This window comes from Medicago truncatula, chromosome 1 (genome assembly GCF_003473485.1).
Source record: "Medicago truncatula cultivar Jemalong A17 chromosome 1, MtrunA17r5.0-ANR, whole genome shotgun sequence".
NCBI classification, from domain to species: domain Eukaryota; kingdom Viridiplantae; phylum Streptophyta; class Magnoliopsida; order Fabales; family Fabaceae; genus Medicago; species Medicago truncatula.
In genome coordinates this window covers 18,125,363-18,145,229 of record NC_053042.1, presented here as the reverse complement: position 1 = coordinate 18,145,229, position 19,867 = coordinate 18,125,363, and the positions used below count along the sequence as shown (strand labels likewise).

At 34.2% G+C, this 19,867-nt stretch overlaps 2 protein-coding genes and 1 long non-coding RNA gene across 3 annotated transcripts; 2 read left to right on the top strand and 1 right to left on the bottom strand.

The window, feature by feature from the left end:
- Positions 1 to 8,609: 8,609 nt before the first annotated feature.
- LOC25483082 (dirigent protein 18) lies at positions 8,610 to 9,608 on the top strand. Its single transcript, XM_013611731.3, has one exon. It carries the CDS (start codon positions 8,689 to 8,691, stop codon positions 9,439 to 9,441), a length of 753 nt encoding a protein of 250 aa, XP_013467185.1. The 5' UTR covers positions 8,610 to 8,688; the 3' UTR covers positions 9,442 to 9,608.
- Positions 9,609 to 9,740: 132 nt separating this feature from the next.
- On the bottom strand, positions 9,741 to 12,928 carry LOC25483081 (hydroxyethylthiazole kinase). The gene is made up of 2 exons (XM_013611730.3): positions 11,625 to 12,928; positions 9,741 to 10,693 (listed from the first exon to the last, which is right to left on the bottom strand). Exons 1-2 carry the CDS (start codon positions 12,081 to 12,083, stop codon positions 10,301 to 10,303), a joined length of 852 nt encoding a protein of 283 aa, XP_013467184.2. The 5' UTR covers positions 12,084 to 12,928; the 3' UTR covers positions 9,741 to 10,300.
- A 234-nt stretch (positions 12,929 to 13,162) lies between these two features.
- On the top strand, positions 13,163 to 15,090 carry LOC112418719 (uncharacterized). The gene is made up of 2 exons (XR_003008759.2): positions 13,163 to 13,515; positions 14,837 to 15,090. It is a non-coding gene; the product is annotated as an uncharacterized lncRNA (long non-coding RNA).
- The last annotated feature ends 4,777 nt before the right edge of the window (positions 15,091 to 19,867 follow it).

Sequence of the window (19,867 nt, the reverse complement as noted above, 5' to 3'; positions counted from 1 at the left end):
GAGCATCTTCAGAGTTAGACACAGAGTATGGAAAAGTGTTCAACTATGTCACTTCGGTTAATATGAAGATTCTGAAAAGTGATGAGGTTTTGGATTCCAAACTTCCTTTCTCTATCAGACAAAGGAATCCAGACTTCATTAACAACGATCGTGTTATCTTAAGACTTGATAACAAGGAAGTCATTCAGAGTTACACCGAGGAAGGAGTCAACATCAGCATGGAGGATATACCAGATGGACCTCTGGATATGTACAAAGCACCAAAGAAAAAGAAAAGCAGACTCTGATTGTCAGAAGGAGCTTAATGAGAAGGCTCTTCCGAAGGTAAAATACTTCTTTGAAACTTTGTCCATGTTTTCATATTTATTTAGCAGGGGGGAACCCATTTACAACTTGATTCTGAGTTAAAATAATATCCATTCACAAATAGTATATAAAGAAATCCAATTTGTCTTTACTCTTTATCTCATATAAACTCCTATTGATGTCCAACAGTCTTGAACTTGAAGTAAATCAGATTCAATCTTAATTAAGCATTTAAGCATTCAAATCATGATGTTTTTGTCTACGCCAAGAACAGCCTTACCGATACATGAGCAACACTCAATAATTGAAAAAATATATTCTTGGGAATTGAGTATTAAATCAGTATAAACCAATTGCAAAACGTATGCTTCATAACTGACATCAACCAATTTGTAATAAACTCATTCCAAAGATGGAAGTAAATCAAACAAAACACTAATTAATCATTAAATGGACACGCTTGTAATCAACATTGAAGTTTCAATGGTATCCAACTATACAAATCATTACAGAAGAATGTGTCTCGATCATTAGAACATTCCTTGTAGGCACGACATGTATCCTCTTTGTTTCAATCATTGATCAATTAACGTTTCTGCCTACCAAAGGGCTGATGCAACAAACATGGGAAGGCAGAAATCTAGTGTGTAAAAGTAGAGAATTATTAAAACAGGGAAAGCTTATATTGTCCACAAAGTTCATGTAAAAAAAGGAAACAATCAAACTGGTCGAATTTTCAAATTTGGAGTACTGATGTGAACAATTGAATGCAACATAAACAATGCCAAATTGAAACGGATGAATAGACAACAATATAAGACTGAATTTTGTGTTTGAGGAACATGAGAGAACAAAATATTTACCTGAACGATTGTAATTTTTATTATAGGGGAAAACTTTGGTTGATTCAAGAGCAATCTAAGGAGGGATGGGAACCTGATTGGCCAAGTAGTTGACAGCCGTATTCATTGTTAGATAATGGTTAGGATTCAAAGTATGTATCACATACTTTCTCATCCTTTCTCTCGATTAAATGAAGATTATTATGTAGCATGATCCTCCTTAACATAGGAGTGCTAATCATTTTCTATTCTTTCACACTCACCATCACCAATGACATTGTACCTTCGGATTTTACACCAAAACAGAAACTATACTTGCGATAACACATCTACAGTATCGCCAATCTTTTCCATAATAACAAGTTCATTCCCATTGTGTCTTGTTCTTCTCCTTTCAAAGTTTCTTCATGCACTTAAAAGAGAATATATCGGATGTTAAACTAACATTTAAAAATAATTGCTTCTTGTTGTCTGCAGCATTCACAATTTCACATATACTTGTAAGTTAAAAGCAACAGACCTAACAGTTGACAAACTAATAAAAACAGACTAAACTCAACTATACCACATCCCACTTGACGTCCTTATTGCAAGACCATGCAGATAGTAGATCCGGACTGTCATAAGATATTCACCTCATCTCGGCTTAGAGTTGAATAGGTTAAATTATAGATAGTCGAGTTCTATCGCACTCGGCCCACATGTTTCGTATTTGGTCCATAATCTTCTTGCTCGACCCGTCCTTCCTCATACAGCATTGTAACAGATAGAAAGAAACGGACTGTGAGGTTGTTACTTCCACAAACCTATTGGTAACAGATAGGGATCACACGAAGAAGGTAAATTCTAGAGGACGGCTAAGCTTAAAAAGTTGTAGATGGTGGCTTTCATGTGCCAGTAACACGAGGGATGCAGCGGCGTCAGAACAATCCTCTGGCGAGTCGGTACGAAGGATGGAAATCAGTTCACAAATAAAGGAGACAATGGGTCCGTCTGCGGCTTATGTTGGAGTCGAAGAAAGCAATGGCTCTTGAAGCATTCTGTTTGCCTTCTTGTGTGTTTCCTTCTTCTTTCATCAACGAGTTAGCTAGACTTAGCTGTCCGAATCTCGCAGCTGCCTATTGATGTTCAAAATTATGAACATGTGCTTGAACTTGCACAGTGAGGAGTATTATCAATGGAAATTAATATTATCAATGAAACCATATTGGAAAGGAAATAGTATAAAACCAGCAACAATAGTAGAGGTATGCATAAATATTTAAAAAATATTATGCTCTTTTTATGTACAAAATGAATGGAAATAAGGACAAGGGAGTTATCAGTATAGTTATTTGCATGTACTAGTTCTTTATGTGATCCCTTACTATTTTCTTCTCTGAACACAACTGAAACTCTACCTGTCATTTTGCTTCTTCCACTGCCACCATTCTATCCTTTGCCCGTGACGTCAATCCTGCTAGCGGAATGTAACTTTCCCTGGGCGTGTGACACCATTTTTGCGAGCGATGCTGTAAATTTCCATATGTGCGCAACCCCATGATAGTACGTTCTGATTTCCAAGTTCATCATACCAGTTCCTTGTCATGAAGGGCACTGTAACCATTAGTTCCAGGTGTGTTCTTCGTTCCAATGCACAATTTGTTTCATTCCAGTTCCTTTAGCAGAAAATCAGATGATGAATACAATTGGAGAAAATATGGTCAAAAACAAGTAAAGGGAGAAGCTTTTAATTTGATGAAAATTACTGAGAAAGAGAATAAATTTACATTTTACCGCTAACTAACATGATGTGTATATTATCTATACTTAGACTTAATAGCTAATTGGTTCCTGTCTGAAATTATATGGAGGAATAACTAAAGCAACATCAAATTCAAGTTCTTATAGTTCCTAACGACATGCATATTTACAAGTTTACAACAATGTGTTTAGGAGGTCTAGATCCAGTTAAGGAAGCAACATTGTCATTTCACAAGCTCTCTTGCTAGTTCTTCCTAATACCAGCATTCATAATTGAGAGGATAAATTTCAACAATGTATTAAAATCCGGTCACAATAATTTTGTTCCAAAGTCAGTGCCTTCTTAAGTTTTTCAACTGCAGTTATCAATGTCATGTATGCCTGGTGAAATCGAAGCCTTCCAGCGATGGTAAAAAATTGACACAAGCTCCTAGCTTATGACAAAAAACTCTTCAATAACCATACACCAACCTGTCTTTGGCAGAATAAAGCTTTGGCATTGTTATCACCTTCATACATTGCAAATTATGTATCCAACAATGTGAGATCTCAAATGAAATAGTTAGGGTTGAATAGAATGCATTAAGTGCCAAAAATGTTAAAGATTCAAAACAGAAAGACAGCAAAACAGACAAACAGATAAAATAGTTAGCAATCAATTATTTAAACAGATAAAAATGCAAGCCGGCTTTAGGAAAAATTAACAAAAAGCTAACTTAACTTAACCAATAGTCCAAGTAATCTAGGTAACTTTGGCAAAGTATTATTGATTTTCCTCAGTTCCTCTCTATCTGTTTGCAGCCATGTCTTATGGTAAATCATGAATTTTTTTTAAATGCTTGAAATTAACTAATTCAGACTTCACTTTCTTCTGCTAAACTTAATTTTTCATCGCTGCTTAACTTAGAATTGTTGTGTGAAGCAAGCTCCCCTTTCCATCATCACCTCTATTATTTTCCCATTCAATCAACCAACCTGTTGACTCTTTTCAGAAACACTCTACTTCTTTTCAGATATTATTTGGTTTACACTTTACATATTCATACTACACGAAGAAGCAGAAAGGGGAAAGTATTAGAAATCTAAAGTTTTAATTATTCACACCTGTTCAAGCAGCAAAATACATCATCAAAAAACTCATGTGTTTAAATTCTATTTTCGTTCACAAAAATAAATTCCACCACTGAAAGTTCGTAACCATAATAGTGATAAGATAAAAACCTCTGCATTCAAATCAATCAAATAAAAGACCAATTATTATCATTACATATTTTCCACACTAAACTCATCTAGACATTTTTCCAAATAAGCAACATCTCCATCAATTTCAACCCTCAATTCCATTATATTTTTACACTAGCTTACTGCACATAACCTATTTAGAATCACACAAACAAAATTAGAAGATTAAGACAAACACAAAAGGTGGAAATTGAAAATCTAAAATTTATATATATATGTCTCAGCAAACTGTTCAATAATCGATGATGATATTATAACTAAGGAAAATTAGATGACAGCATCCACGGTATCTCACACATTCATAATATCATTCTTCATAAAAAAAAAATATAAACATAAAAGAAACACTAATTGGTTTCATCTTCAAAATCATCACTTGGAAGCTCATTCAAATCAAAATTCCTGACAACTCTTGACCCTAATTCGGTTTCATCTTCGCTAACATTCTTCATGCCTTCAATATCAAGGTTAGAGCCTGCTGGTTCCTTGGAATCTTGTGATGTTTGAAAAATCGTGTCTTTAGGAATCCTCAACTTCAGCACCAAGTTCTTTTCGTTGTGGCAAACACACCTTGTTAGAAGCACACCTTGTTCCTTCATCTTCTCATTATCATCCACCGTATTGCTGGAAATCTTCTGCCTTTTAGTTGATCCCTCATAACCCCCATAAGACAAATATAACAATGTTTTTGCAGCAATAGTAATTTCCTCATCATTATCAGCAATACGCCTTCTCCTGGGACTCCGTTTTTTGGTCTTATACGATATTGGCGGCAAGTACTTTGACAAGTCAGTAGCCGGTAGGAACTCAAGATGGCTCTGTTCTAAGGAAGATGGGGCAGTCAGTGAGGGAATAATAGTATCCTTCTTCAAACCCTTTGGAGTATGCCATCTCATATGTCCCTTCAAAGCAGTGTTGGATGAAAATACCTTGTGACAAACATCACTTGTATGGTTCTTCGGTTTCCAATCATCATGATCATGGTTGTGAAGAGAAGAAGAAAAAACACAAGTAATTTTTGTAGTCTTCTTCAAGGTGCCGCCGTTATTCACATCATGATCACGGATCTGTTTGTTTGTTTCAGGTTGAACAAGAATCTTAGAGGAGCGGTGAATGGTTTTGTGGCCACCAAGTGATTTACTAGAGGTGAATGTTTTGTGACAAAACTCACAATTGTAGATTCTTGAACCTGGGTTTTTCTTATCATTTTCAAGAGATTGTTGGTGATCATGATCATGGCTGTTTTTGGGTTTATGAAACGAATGGTGAGAAGAAGGTGAAGAATAGGGTTTGTTCATGATGTTGTGAGTGTTTGGCTCAGGAGAGTGTACAAAAAAAACTATAGGGTTTGAACCTTGTTTCTGAATTTCAGTACCATGATGATATTCATAGTTGTTTTTGGGTTTGTGATCAATAGAATGATGAAAATGGAAATAGGGTGAAGAAAAAGAACTCATCATGATGATGTTGTGATCGATGTAGCAGAGGAATTGAACTGTGAAAATAGGGTTTGAAGCAACAAAGCGATGGAAAGCGTGGATGTGAAGCAGGAAAGAGAACGCGCGAGGTTTATAAAGTAATAGTTAGGACTTTTCCGAAGAAATAGCTAGGGTTTATCTTACTTTCTCTTTCTTTCATCAAACTTCAACTTTGTTACCTTTAGTTTATTTTCATCACTCCCTTATTCTCATTTATTTTATTCTACAAAGGCTTAAATATGTATTTCATCCTTGCAATTTGGGGTCGTTTAAAAATTGGTTCCTTTAATCGTTAATCCTGGCAATTTACCCTTGCATTGTTTAATCATTTAAAATTTCGTCCCTCTTCCCACTTAATCACTGCCACGTCACTAATTTGATGAAGTGGCAATCACTGACATACATGAAATTCCAATTTTACCCCTGGGTTTTCAATTCTTTCTTCAATATTTTGTCCTCTTCTTAAGGGCAAAATTGGAATTTCATGTGTGATAGTGATTGCCGCGTCATCGAATTAGTGACGTGGCATGATTAAGTTGGTCAAAGGACGAAATTTTAAATGATTAATGATTGCAATGCTAGTTTGCAAGGATTAGCGAATACAGGACCAATTTTTAAACGACCCCTAATTGCAAGGATGAAATACATATTTAAGCCTTCTACAAAATATATTCTCTTTTTACTATTTTTTGTTGAATAAATAATATATATTTTTAGTAAACTAATATTTGTTCATTGTAATTTTTTGACGACGGTACATTTTGTTTTGAACTGAGTCAATGTTTAATCCTGAGGTCAATGATCCAGTCATTAAGTCAAAGGCCAACAAGACATATACGTCCAATACGAACCACTTACAACAATAAAGATTTGTGCTACAGACAATAAATAACAATGCATTTCCCAAGGTTTTGAGGTGAGAGAGGAGCCTTGGTTGACCATGGAGGCTTGTTTTTTTAACGCATTGTTATCATTGAATTAGTTGCAAATTTAACGTTGAAAATGAAATGAATGCAACACTTGCTCGACATTTTAATGAAACCGGGGGATGAGTTCAATTAAGGATGTATCTGCAAGGCGTTATCAAAATAAGGATGGGGAGGCGTTATCAAAATAAGGATGGGGAGAAATCCACAACTTCAAGGAGTCGACATGTTAGTAACATCAAACTTAGTCAACCAATCAGAACATTCATTACCTTCTCATAGAGCTTAAATAAAGGAGACTTCCTAAGAAAGAGAAGAAATCTTTCTAATAAGAGAAAACAAAGTTGAATGAAGATGAAGTCATTCTGCTTGGCATCAAAATTTTCCATCAATCACTATTAGAAAAAGCAAAATTAACGACGGAAATTAGTGACGGAAAAAATAAAATTCCTCACAAATTTCATGGTCGCAAAATTTAGTGATGGAATTAGAGAGGAATTTCACGTTTTCCCTCACAAAATTTCCCTCACTAATTTTTGTTTTTTAAGTAGTGAATAAGTCCTTATGAAAATTATTGGAAGCATTGGAACATCTTCTGCTTTGATCAATCATCCCTCATATATTCTTCTCCATCAGTTGCATTAACAAAAGCTCAAGCCAAAATATAGGGAGATCACCATCTTCTTTGTTCATAAAGATATAACTTTCATATTCTTTGTTTAAAATGCATTTCCTAGAAAAATTAACTTTCATATATATTTAACCCAAAAATAAATGAGATAAAAATATACTTAAATAAGCTAGTAACATACTAACTGGTATTTTTTTTATTTTTTTTTGACAAGCATACTAGCTGGTTATTGATCCAAGTTTTAAATATTGACATAGTTTTTTTTTAATAAAAATTCAAACAAATGAGATTGTTCATGCTTTAACGCGGGTAGCCACATCTTGAGTTACTTCTCAAATACATGAGCAACACTCAATATGAGAAAGTTACAAATGGAAACATATTTTGGTAATTTGTGAAATTATAATTCAAAATTATATTCTTGGGAATTGAGTATATTAAATTAAATCAGTATAAACCATTTGCCAAACGTATGCTTCATAACCGACATTAACCAACTTGTAAAAAAACTCATTCCAAAGATGGAAGTAAATCAAACAAAACACTAGTTAATCACTAAATGGACGAACATGTAATCTACATAGGTACAATGGTTAAAGTCACAATTCAAATGTACAAATTATTACTAAAGAATGTGTCTCAATAATAATTAGAACATTACATTAAGGAACGACATGTATGCTCCTTGTATAGCTTCAATCATTGATCAATTGTAGCTTTTTCCAACAGAAGGGCTGATGCAACAAACATGGGAAGGCAGCAATGTAGTGTGTAAAAGCAGAGAATTATTAAAACAAGGGAAGCTTGGATTGAAGAAAAAGATCATGTAAAAAAAATTAAAACAATCGAAATGGAAAATCTAACTCGAAAATTAGGAGTGCTTATGTGTTTAAGGAGCATAATAATAATAATAATAATAATAATAATAATAATAATAATAATAATAATAATAATAATAATAATAATAATAAATGATACTTGAAAATACCTTTCATTTTTTCCCTTTATTATAGAGTCAACTAGCTATTGACTTGAGATATTGGTTTGGTTGTCCTTGCATCACCTCTCATGTTTCTGACTTGTCATAACGAAAGCATTTAGAAAAAGGGAAAGAAAAAAAAAAAGTGAATGTGACTCAGCAAACAATTTGTTTTTCCAATGAATTTCTACACACCTCATTGAGTTATATAATATTCATAGCTATACTTGACTAAAATAGATTTTAAAAAAAATAGATTTGCGTAAGTTTATATGAATTATAGTGTATCTTCCATTACATCTCAACAACGCCACTAATCAGAAATATTGACTACAATTTTGGCAAAATGAGATCTACTTTCCTGTTAATTTCAACAACTTCAGTATGATCCATGCCTCACAGACAACCACTCCAACACACTCTTCATTCCCTCTTATATAATAACAAGACTTGCATTTCAATCCACTCATCCAAACAAAGATTCATTACCACAAAGAAATACTAGCAGTAGTATCTATATCTGAAAAAACTTGGAAACAAGATGGCTTTTGGATTACTAACTATATCTCCCTTGGCAATGTTGGTTGCTTTTTCTTATTTAATAATGTCTATAACAGCAGTTGACCCTATTGCAGCCACAGGGAAAGAACCAATCATTGAGTTGTTCATGCATGACATTCTTGGTGGAAGTAACCCAACGGCTCGACCTGTAACTGGTTTGTTGGGCAACATATACAGTGGCCAAGTTCCCTTTGCAACCCCAATAGGATTCAACACTCCACAAGGTGGGATTCCCATCCCTAATGCCAATGGTGCTATTCCCACTGTTAATGGCGTTACCGGTATCCTATTAGGAACTGGCTTGGCCGGTACTTCCTTTGCACCAAACAGCAACAATCAAAACAATGCTCAGGTGCAGTTAGGACCTGATGGACTTGGACTAGGATTTGGTACAATCACTGTTATTGATGATATATTAACATCTCAACCTGAATTGGGTTCTCAAATGGTTGGGAAAGCTCAAGGTGTTTATGTGGCAAGTTCAGCAGATGGGAGCAGACAGATGATGGTTTTCACAGCCTTGTTTGAAGGAGGGGAATATGGAGATAGCTTGAACTTTTATGGTTTGTATAAGATAGGAAGTACCATGTCACGATTATCAGTAATAGGGGGCACAGGAAAGTTCAAGAATGCCAGGGGGTTTGCAGAACTGAGACCTCTTATCCCACCAGGACAGATTGCCACTGATGGTGCTGAGACATTGCTGAGGATGAGTGTCCATTTGAAATACTAGTACTGTACTGTAGAAATGGAAAAGCGACCGAGTGGTTTTTAATTACAGATGACAATGAGATTGTTCTTGTATGCTGTCAAGTTTGATTGAAAAATTGTATTTGATATCTTATTTGTAATCCCATGAAACCAAATATGGTGATTTGTAGTATTTTTGTGTTTAAAAAAGGGTATTTGTAGCTACTGCTTACTTAGTGCCATTTAATCAATCTGAAGATGAACTTTGAGCGAAAATTACCTCAGACTACATGTTACGCATTAAAAAGAGAAAAAGAAATATCAAACAAGTCACAGGCATCATAAGTGGTGAAACATTAGCTATTATAGCACATGAACAAGAATGAAAAAGGAAAAAATAACATGATGGAACAACATCACATAAGTCTATGAAACAAAAACCTGAACAAATAAAAAGTTTACTGCAGAATGCATAAGAAGCATGACATGTAAGAAAATGTTATTCATTCCCTCATATATACTTAACTCGACAGATCTTCCACACGATAAGCAATGTCTCAATCTCAACAGTTCGGGAACAACTTTCAACAAATCAATTCCTATGCATCATAGACATTATAAGGAATTAACTTTCAAAATACGGTTAACGTTGACCAAAATAAGTTAGGAGGACAACAAAAACTAGACCATTCTTTCTAGCCAAGGCAATGCTAGTGAAACCGTGAGATATATTAAAGCAGAACATCCTGTTATTACTAGCTACTGATTATTGAGGATCTCCACTGTCGCTAATGATCCATCTTCAACTGATGGATTGGATAACAATAACAACTATGAGCTATGATAGATAAAAATGTAATAATATTACCGATTTGCAAGAGCTACATGCGGATCTTCAGATTTCAACACAAGCTAGTGATATTAACATGAGATTGCAAGGTAGCTTCATCAAGACCGTAGAGTGAATCTATCAAGTGCATCCGCAACGATGAAGGACCTTTCGCCATCTTCATTCCCAACTCACCAGCAACACCAAATACAGCTAATGCTGATACTGCCGCATCTAAAGCATGGCTTTTGTCAACTGCAACAAAGGCAGCAATAAGTGCAGTGACTGCACACCCCGTTGCTGTTATTTTTTGCATCAATGGCACACCATTGTGAGCACCAACAACTTGATTTCCATCTGTGACAATGTCAGTGGCCCCTGACACTGCAACTATGGCACCACTTGTTTGAGCCAACAACTTTGCTGCTTCAACTGCATCCATTGAACCGTGAGTACTGTCCACACCCTTCACAACAGAAAAGCTAATTTACAGAGTGCAAATCCAAAACCCAAGATCAAAGGTTAGAGAAGGGATGAACAGAGTTTTAGTTTAATCTTAGATAAGACCTTGAAAATGAAATATATTTTTTCCATCTACCTTTCCTAGGGAAAACTATCAGAAACACAACAACCACCAAACCTTATCATAGTAGGTGGGATTAGCTATATAAATGAAATGACATCATAATATTCTATTATAGATCATTTCTATTGCCGAACCATGGGCCTCAAAAAGTTTCTGAATAGTTTTTGCCTATAGTCTAATTTCATTGCTCTCTTATTCTAGTGATTAAGCTGCCCCGCATATAATCTACCCTTTTTACTACATAATCTACATATCTCCTCCACACGAACTTAGATTATTACTATGGAACCTACCTATCTGATATCTCCTTCATACGAATTTAGATATTTAAATTTGAAGTCCCTGGATTCATGGTAAAGTTTTTTAAGTGCCTTTTTTTCTGTATGTGTAAGCACTTCAAATAGTATCACAATTGTCCTAAATGCAGAGAAATACAAGGAATTGAAATTTAAAGAGTCTAAATCATTTTCATTCATGACGAAACAGCCTAAGCAAACATTCAATCATCTTTTCTACAACCAGTACAGCCTCAATTATCTCTCTAGAGTTGGATTTAGATCCGTTGCAAAAGATACAAACACCTCTAATGCTATCATTTGTAATCCTAAGGTGAAGGATCTCTACAGCTTATATAAACACATATTCAACTTATATGTAGTTGATAGCACCGAGACACTTCTGATGGAAGATTTGTCGTGTGTGACGTGTCTGTCCTACGCGGACACATGCAATTAGGTTCAATTAATCCAGTAAGTCAAATTGTCTTTAATTATGATATTTTCAAGAATCAAATATAATAGTTTAGAATTACCATTGAGGCAGCGGAGGATTGAAGTGAGGAAGAAGAAAGGGAGATAATTTCAGAGGCATTTCCTCGAATAACAGTTGGTTTGAATGTAACAAGTTGAACGCAAGCATCGAAACGGAAAGAAGAAGCAGAGACAGCAACAGGATCAAGAACCCAAGGGATATTCAACTGAGAGCATAGCTTAGCAGCAGCTATCATAGCAGGAAGAGAAGAAGATGAGAGTGTTCCAACATTAAGACAGAGAGCACTTACTCGTGGAGTGAATTCTGATATCTCTTCGAGTGAATGAACCATTGCTGGTGATGCTCCAGCTGATAAGAGAGTATTCGCCATTAAATCCATTGATACGAAATTAGTTATGCATTGAATCAGCGGTGATTCCATTCGAACCTTTGAAACTAGTTTCCATGTCTTTCTTCTCCATTCCAACTCCTCTTTCTTCTTCTTCTTGCTCTCTTCCATCAAAAAGCTTGGTGTGTGTGATTATGGACAAGTTGACCATTTATGTCCATTTCTTACCTGTGAAGACTACTAATATTGTACCTCAGTATGTTGGGATCTATTTTACTTGAGGTTGTCACCTTGTAGGGTGCGTTGTTTTCCATTATCTCTGATACTGAATCTTAAATTGTAGTTCAGTTTTGGAAGTCTTTATGATCTATATTGGGAACTCATTTGAGTCTTAGTACAACTTTTATCATAAGACTGATTGGCAATTTGTGAAAACTGTATAAATCCTAGAGGATATGCTTAGAACTTGTGTTGATCTTTGAGTAATTTGATATTGATATTTTCCTAAGATGAAAATTTACATATAACAAAAGTTATCAGTCTAGTTGTCAAATAGCGCCTTTGAGGCACGGCATGGTAGGCGATTTAGGGCTAGGATAGTTGAAGTTGGGATAGCTAAGTTAGTGGATGTAGAGTTGATTCAAGATGTCGTTGATAAGGTTAAATTGGTTAGAGATAGTGTAGTGACAACTCAAAGTGAGAAAAAGTTATATTCTAACAAGAAGCATCGTCACAAAGAGTTCACGATGGGAGAACATGTATTCTTACAAGTTTGACTAATGTAGGATGTTTGGTTTGGCATAAAGGGGAGAGCTAGCTAAAGTTTCATGAATATGTTTGAGATTTTGGAGATGTTCATGTGTATTTCATACTTTTATGCTTCAGAAGTACCTTTATGAACCATTTAAAGTGATTAATCGAAGATGTGCAGCGAAGATGTGATGTTAGACAAGAATTTGTCTTACATTAATCATCAGACAACAATAACAGATAAGAAAGTGAGATGTTAATGCTCAAAGGATATCGTTTCGGTGAGTATTCTATGGCAAGGATTGTTCAATGAAGAAACAACTTAATCCGAAGAAGTGATGCGTGAAAAGTACCCACGCTTATTCAAAACCAAGGCTAGTAGTGGTTAAAATTCGAGGACGAATTTTCTTAAGGGGGGAAGAATGTAACGCACCGTTTCACTAAAGTGATTTTTTTAAAAAAAATAAATAATAGTAATTAAATGAAATGTAAACCAGACACGGAAGCTACTAGATTTTTCCCTCACACCCTTTCTCTTTCTCTTTCCCGTATCACTCTTTCCTCTCTGTTCTCTCACATCATCACTTCTTCCTTTTCCAATTTTTCTTTCAAATCCTCAATTTTCTTCCACAAATCAAACACCCACAAGAAACACTACATATCTGAGCTAAGTTATCTCATGACACAAGTGTTATTTGGTAGAATTTTGGGGGTTAGGGTTGTGCTCGAGGAAGATGAAAAATACCCATTTTATGGAAGTGGCTCACCGAGACTTTTGGAGATATGACGCCAGACGCTTCACATGCTTCTTCAGGAGTGGTTAGAGCGCAAACATAGTTGATTCGTCGTAACTGTGAGTTGATAACGATCATTATCGCATATTTTCCCTATTAATATTATTGATATTTTGATAATTTTCTATGTTAAAGTTTTTATAAAAATGGGGAACACACCCTTTGAACTTTTTCTTCTCAATGATGCTCATGTTTAAAGTCATCGATATTATTATGGTCTCTGGTTGAATTTATCTATGATTTGTTGGGCCAATGGTTGAAATTGAGATTTGGTTGCATATATTATGACATGTGTTTTGGAGATATGGGAAATACGGTTTGAAAAATATGTTTTTGGAAACTTTCGATATTAATATGTGCTCTATTTGGATTTGGATTTTACTGGCGATTTATAAAGTAAAGGGATTGAAATGGAGAATTTGATTGTATGTATTTTCATAGTAGTTTTGATATGTTGTGAAACGTGGTTTTGAAATATGCGTCTTTGAAAGGATTCGATATTAATTTGGATTTGGATTTACTTATGATTATAAGTAGTGGATTTTCGATTGAGTTTTGATGATACGTATTTTGAAATAAGTTTTGTTATGTTGTGAAATATGGTTTTAGCATTGTGTTTTAAGAATGGTGTTTTGAAAATTATGGTTATAATGACGACGACCTAGGTGCACCTAGTATGTGATTTCAATTAGGTAGAGTTACCCCATTAGATGGAGCCGCCCCTATGGAAAGGCCGCCATTAGGAGGAGAGGGCTATCAATGAGAGGTAAACTCTCTAATTGAAAATGTTTTACACTTTGTTTTGAGTCGAGAGAAAAGAGCTATCCGTTAGATGGAGCCGCCCCATGGAAAGGCCACCATTAGGAGGAGAGGGCTATCAACGAGATGGAGCTAGTTCTCGATTCACCCATTTGATTATTTTCACTAAACTTGGATTTCTATACTTTATTTAAAGTTGATTATTTTGGTATTATGAAATTGAATATGGTTTTATATTTTCTTTGAAGTGATTATTTTGATTCCATTTCATTAAGTCCGACTTTTATATTCTATTTGGATTTGATTATCTCGATTCCTTTTCATTATAATCGATTTCTATATTTTCTTTAAAGTTGTGGATTTGATTTCACCTCTTGACGACATTGAAATTCTGATAGTCTTATTTGGTTTGATAAATTTACAAAGTTTTATGAATTTTCATGGTACACTTGATTGTGAGGTTATTATATTTTTATACGGTTACTAGCCTTGTAAATTAAAAATTAGATTTGAGAAGAATAAATAATCGTGCCCTTGTGTGTTTCCCTTCTAGTTGGTGGTGGTTGTTGTCTCTCACTAAGTCCTTGCGACTTACTCTTTCTCTTTCTATTTTTTTTCCAGATTTTCAAGCAGCTGAGTAGAAAGCTGCTAGTAGACTCGAAGCTCAGCGGCGTCACATTTTGTTGGTAGGCCTCCTTGATGGCCGACTCTTTTATTTATGTATATTTTAGTGTCAATTGATGTATCTGCAGCTATTTGGGAGTCTATGATGTTTTTTTTTTTTTGAGTTGTACAAGTAGTATGAAAATGAAGATGTTATTTAGAGATTCTGGCTGATATAATAGGTTTTTAAAACATGATTTACATCTTGGAAATGTTGAAAATACAGAGGAAACTCTATCGAAATTTCAGTGAATATATATATATATATATATATATATATATATATATATATATATATATATATATTTTTAAATGAAATTCAAATTGGAAATTTTTATTTATTTATTATAGTTGTCAAGTTTGATTAATAGGCTTGCCGGGCTAGAATGATCTAGTTCGTGCGCCGGTCACGATATTGAATTTTGGGTCGTGACATAGTCTCTGCAGATTCTTCTCAATTATAGCTTTTGCTACAATCATGTTTTTACGAAGAAAAGTATGCGTTGACACAAAAATCAAAGTAATAGAGAAAGAAAGTATAAATATAATGTGAGTATGAGCGAGAAAGTTGTTATAAAATACTTGTACAAATATCATTTATCAATCATGGTCTAAATGCAATTTGATCTTCTAACTTTAAAAAATTTGTGATTTTTGCCCAACAAAAAATAGCAATTTTGGCCGTTATTTGAAGATAAGGGTTTAAACTTTAAATTGCTAATTTTTTAAAGAAAACAGGTTTAAATTGCTATTTTTTTAAAATAAGGGGTGAAATTTGCAACTTTTGTAAAGTTAAGGGATAAAATTGTAATATTTTTATTAAAGGGACAAAATCATAACTTTTAAAAAGTTAAGAGTTCAAAAGAAGGGGTGTTCAAAATTGAACCAATCTAATAGAAAAACCGCAAACTAAACCAACTCAAACCGAAACCGCAAAAAATCGCATTTGATTTGGATGTATTCGGATCACTTTTTTCCTCAACCGCATGGTTTTGTTTGATTTGGGGTTTTCATTTTACCAACCGAACCAAACCAAACCAAACCAAACCGCAACATAAGAAAAACACTAATTAAATCATAGAAACTTAATGGAAATTTTTATACATGACATATTTTTTCTTTCGTTAAGTTTCTTCTTTGTTTTTTATTTCAAAAATGTATTTTTGTGCTACTTGAACTTTTAGAGAATAATAAAATCTTAGTCTTTTACATTTCTTACATAGTATAATTACTTTTTGTCCACATTTTTAATTTGGTTTATGTTGTTTAGTGGAAATGAAATTGTAATGTGGAATAAATTAAAAACATTGTTGGAAATATGTCGTGTTACCTTTTTAACTCGATTTTAATGTTGGAAACAAAAAATTGTATTGTTTCAAAAAAACCGCATCAACCAATCCAAACCAAACCGCATTGGTTTGGTTTGGTTCAGTTCGGATTTTATTTTAAAAGTCAACCGAACAAAATCAAACCGCATGCTTTTTTACCTTACAATTCGAATGACTTTTAGCCTCAAAACCGAATCAAACCGCATCGCAAACACCCCTATTCAAAAGTGCATAAATAAGCAAAGTTTTTTATAGTTACACACCATTACTAGTTCCAGTTACATCCAAATTGACCAAAATATATTGTTTTCACAATTATTCTGCTGATTGAAAATTTACCTCTTGGTTGTAAACCCTTTTTTTTTAACAATAATTAATATCGTTTATTTATGTTAAAAAAAGTTACAATTTTTTTTGTCATATAGCATAGTGACTAAAGATTCTCCTTTTTAAAGAGAATAGGTGGGTCTCCGTGAGCTTAACTAAGTTGATATGGACAATACATAAAATATGCAAGGTCTGAGGTTCAAACCCTGGCCACCACAAAAAAAAAAACAGAGAATAGGTGGGATGTTCGGGGTTTGAAACTCGGCCCTTTCATATATTATACAATTTTCCTATCAATAGAGCTAAGCTCACAGAAACAAAGGGGTTACATTATTCCTTGATATAATGGATTTAACTAAAGAAAGTAAACATTTTTTCAGAGATGAAGAAAAGTAAATTAAAAAATACAAAATCTTATTGCCCAAGTCAGATGGAAATATTTCAAATGATTTTTCCACTGCCGCAACTAGATCATCAATAGTCTTCGGTGTTTCCTTATGTTGCAGTGATTGAATGGCACTGAAGAAGCCAAGGTCTAAGACATTTAGTTCAAGGGAATTGGGAGGTTGACACATCAATCGAATGTCGAAACCATCTTGTGAGGCAGCTTGACGAAATTCAATGTTGTTCTCATTGACGTGACATCTTGCGTTATCTTGTTGAATGAAAATTGGTTGGCCTATTTCATCTCTTGGACACTTTTCTTTTATGGTTGGAATAACTTTTTCGATCAAAAACTTTCTACAGTCTTCTCTATTCACTGAAGTGATGGATTTTGTTTCAAGAGTTCCTGCGACTCTATTTACACTATTTCTCTTTGCTGGCTCTTTGAAGACGAACGGGAAAACACCTATTTTACCAGAAAAGGTTTCGTTCCCTCCAGCATCAAATCTTGGGCGGGTAATTGCAGTTAAGAACATTACCTTTTCAATAAAGTTCTTGCTTATGCAAGTGCGGCGTGGCTCGTCTTCATCCGGTAGCAAGTAATACTTCATAGATTTTTTGGTCATATAAAACCACTTTTCGTCTATATGTACAATGTTATGCATTGTTTTGAAGGTTGGATCATGTGGCATTGTACTACTATCCAACATTGACAAGCAAAACTTTAGTCTTTCTATCTTGTTTGCTTCAGTCAAGTAAGGCTTAATTGTACTTGTGTGGCGTTTTATACATCCACGCTTCTGCATTCTCGATAAACTGGACTTGTTTATTTTCAAAGCTTCAGCTAAATCTCGCAAAGTGGACCTATCCAACAATTTCCAGCATTAATACACAGAAGATAAAGTACGAGCAATGTTAAGCATAAATGGTAAATATTGACAGGGTAATTTAAAAAAAATGATAAAGCTAACCGAAAGTTAATGATTTTCATAAAAACAAAGTTACTTTGTGGCATGGCATCAAGATCAGTATACCCCCACAACCAATGTAAAACTAACCGAAAGTTGTACTACCGGTACTTAAAAAAAGGTTCACGTAATGCTACTAGTACTACAAGTAGTACTTAACAAAAAGTTTTAGCATCGTCAAAAGGCCTAACAGAAAGTTCTACTAGTACTACAAGTACTTAAAAAAAGGTTCACATAATGCCCAGTTAAGAGTTCAAGTATTGCTAATAAAGCAGATATTTACACCTAACAAAATAAATGTTAATAACACAAATATTAAAAAAAAATTGGACCTTTTTGATAATGGAACTTGACGAAATTGATCATGATCCAGTTCAATCCTTTTTCGCCCACAATTTGTTGTTTTCCTATGAGACACATCTCCTGTGAGTTTTTCTCTCTTCCAAATACGTTTAATGACACTAACAGAGACTGAATACATTGACGCAATCAATTTTCTAGTCCCTTTTTTCAGTCTTCTTGCATGGCTGTGCTGCAAAAGAAGATGAGCAACGGCCTTACACTCTTCGTTGCTTAAAAACTTGCGTCCATTATCTGTTCCTTCATATTTAAATGCATATTGTGTATAATTACTCCTAACAAATGATAACAAAAATTTGAATCAAATTAAATAAAGAAGAAATACATTACCATCAGCATTAAGGACTCCTTCAGGTTCACTCTCATCAACATGTTGAACATTTTCTTCAAAGTCATACTCTATAGCTGCAATGTTGGTGTCATAAACTTCTTGTGGTTGGTCTTCATCAAACATAACAATCTCTATTTCCTCTTCACTTTCTTCCACATAATGTTCAGGATCATTATCTGTTTCCTCTTCACTTTCAGGATTAAAAGGGATGTTTAAATCTATGTTAAGAGGTGGTTCCATGGCTTCCTATAATATTTCATGAAGAATATGTTTAGTTCTCTATATGTTTATATATTGTTGTTTCATGCTCCTTGTTCTTAAAAAAAAGCGCCAGAAATTTGAAAATAATTCGTAAAAATTTTAAGTTTGGAGCTTCAAATTTGAAATTTTGGGAAAAAAAAGAATGATTCCAAATTTTTGTGGACAAAAAAAAAATGGAATGGTTATTCACGTTCCATTTTTTTTGTGCCATGACCTTTCCAAGTTTACATCAGAGTTACATTCACGCTTCCTTTTCAATTATGGGTCCAATGATAAATTAATTTGGTGCATTATTCAAATAGTAGTGGGTAATTAATATAGGAAAATGGTGAATTGTGATTTCAATTATTAGAAGGGCAAACATGGAAAAAAAAAGTCATTTGTCAACAAATTTAACAAAATAACTTTCTTAAAACCCGTGTTTTTTCTAAAAGGATCCTATAATAAGGGACGGATGTAGTATATGCTAAAATTCGATTAGATGTATAATTCGTCTCCAAACTCATTATTCTTTAAGCCTTTCCGGTTACCATATGAATGCATGCAATATTATAATCAACATGATGTTATTCATTAGATGAGTACTTTAATTACTAGTATTACATTCGTGCCCAAATGGGCATCTTATATTCATATTTGTCCCAATTCTCAATCTCTCTCATGTAACGTTGAAATTTTCCTTCCATAGTTTTAGGAAGTGAAATACAAACTCTAACCGCTTTAGGATCACCAATAACCGGCAAAAAAATGCAAAACAATTTACCAGCGTAAGGACTCAAATGAAAAGGCTTCCCTTCTCCAAAATCCACGTCTTCTAACCCTAATTGTCTCACTTGTGATATAATCAAGGCTAAAGAACAATCAGTAATTACTGTTTTATCCTTCAACACATCAATTGTCAACCTAACATACTCCTCATTTTAGCTTGTTGCACAAGTTTCACACAATGGTCTAGGTTATTAGAAGACACTAAATCTTTCATTGTACTCTCAGCACAAACTAGAACAAACCCATTTCCATAATATCTCTC

Excerpts from the sequence above, each read along its gene's own strand:
- LOC25483082 (XM_013611731.3), top strand. The coding sequence starts at position 8,689 with ATGGCTTTTGGATTACTAACTATATCTCCCTTGGCAATGTTGGTTGCT.
- LOC25483081 (XM_013611730.3), bottom strand. The coding sequence starts at position 12,083 with ATGGAAGAGAGCAAGAAGAAGAAGAAAGAGGAGTTGGAATGGAGAAGA. Across the intron at positions 10,694-11,624 it reads AATCCTCCGCTGCCTCAATG|GGTGTGGACAGTACTCACGG; the intron begins GTAATTCTAAAC and ends TCTGTTGTGAAG.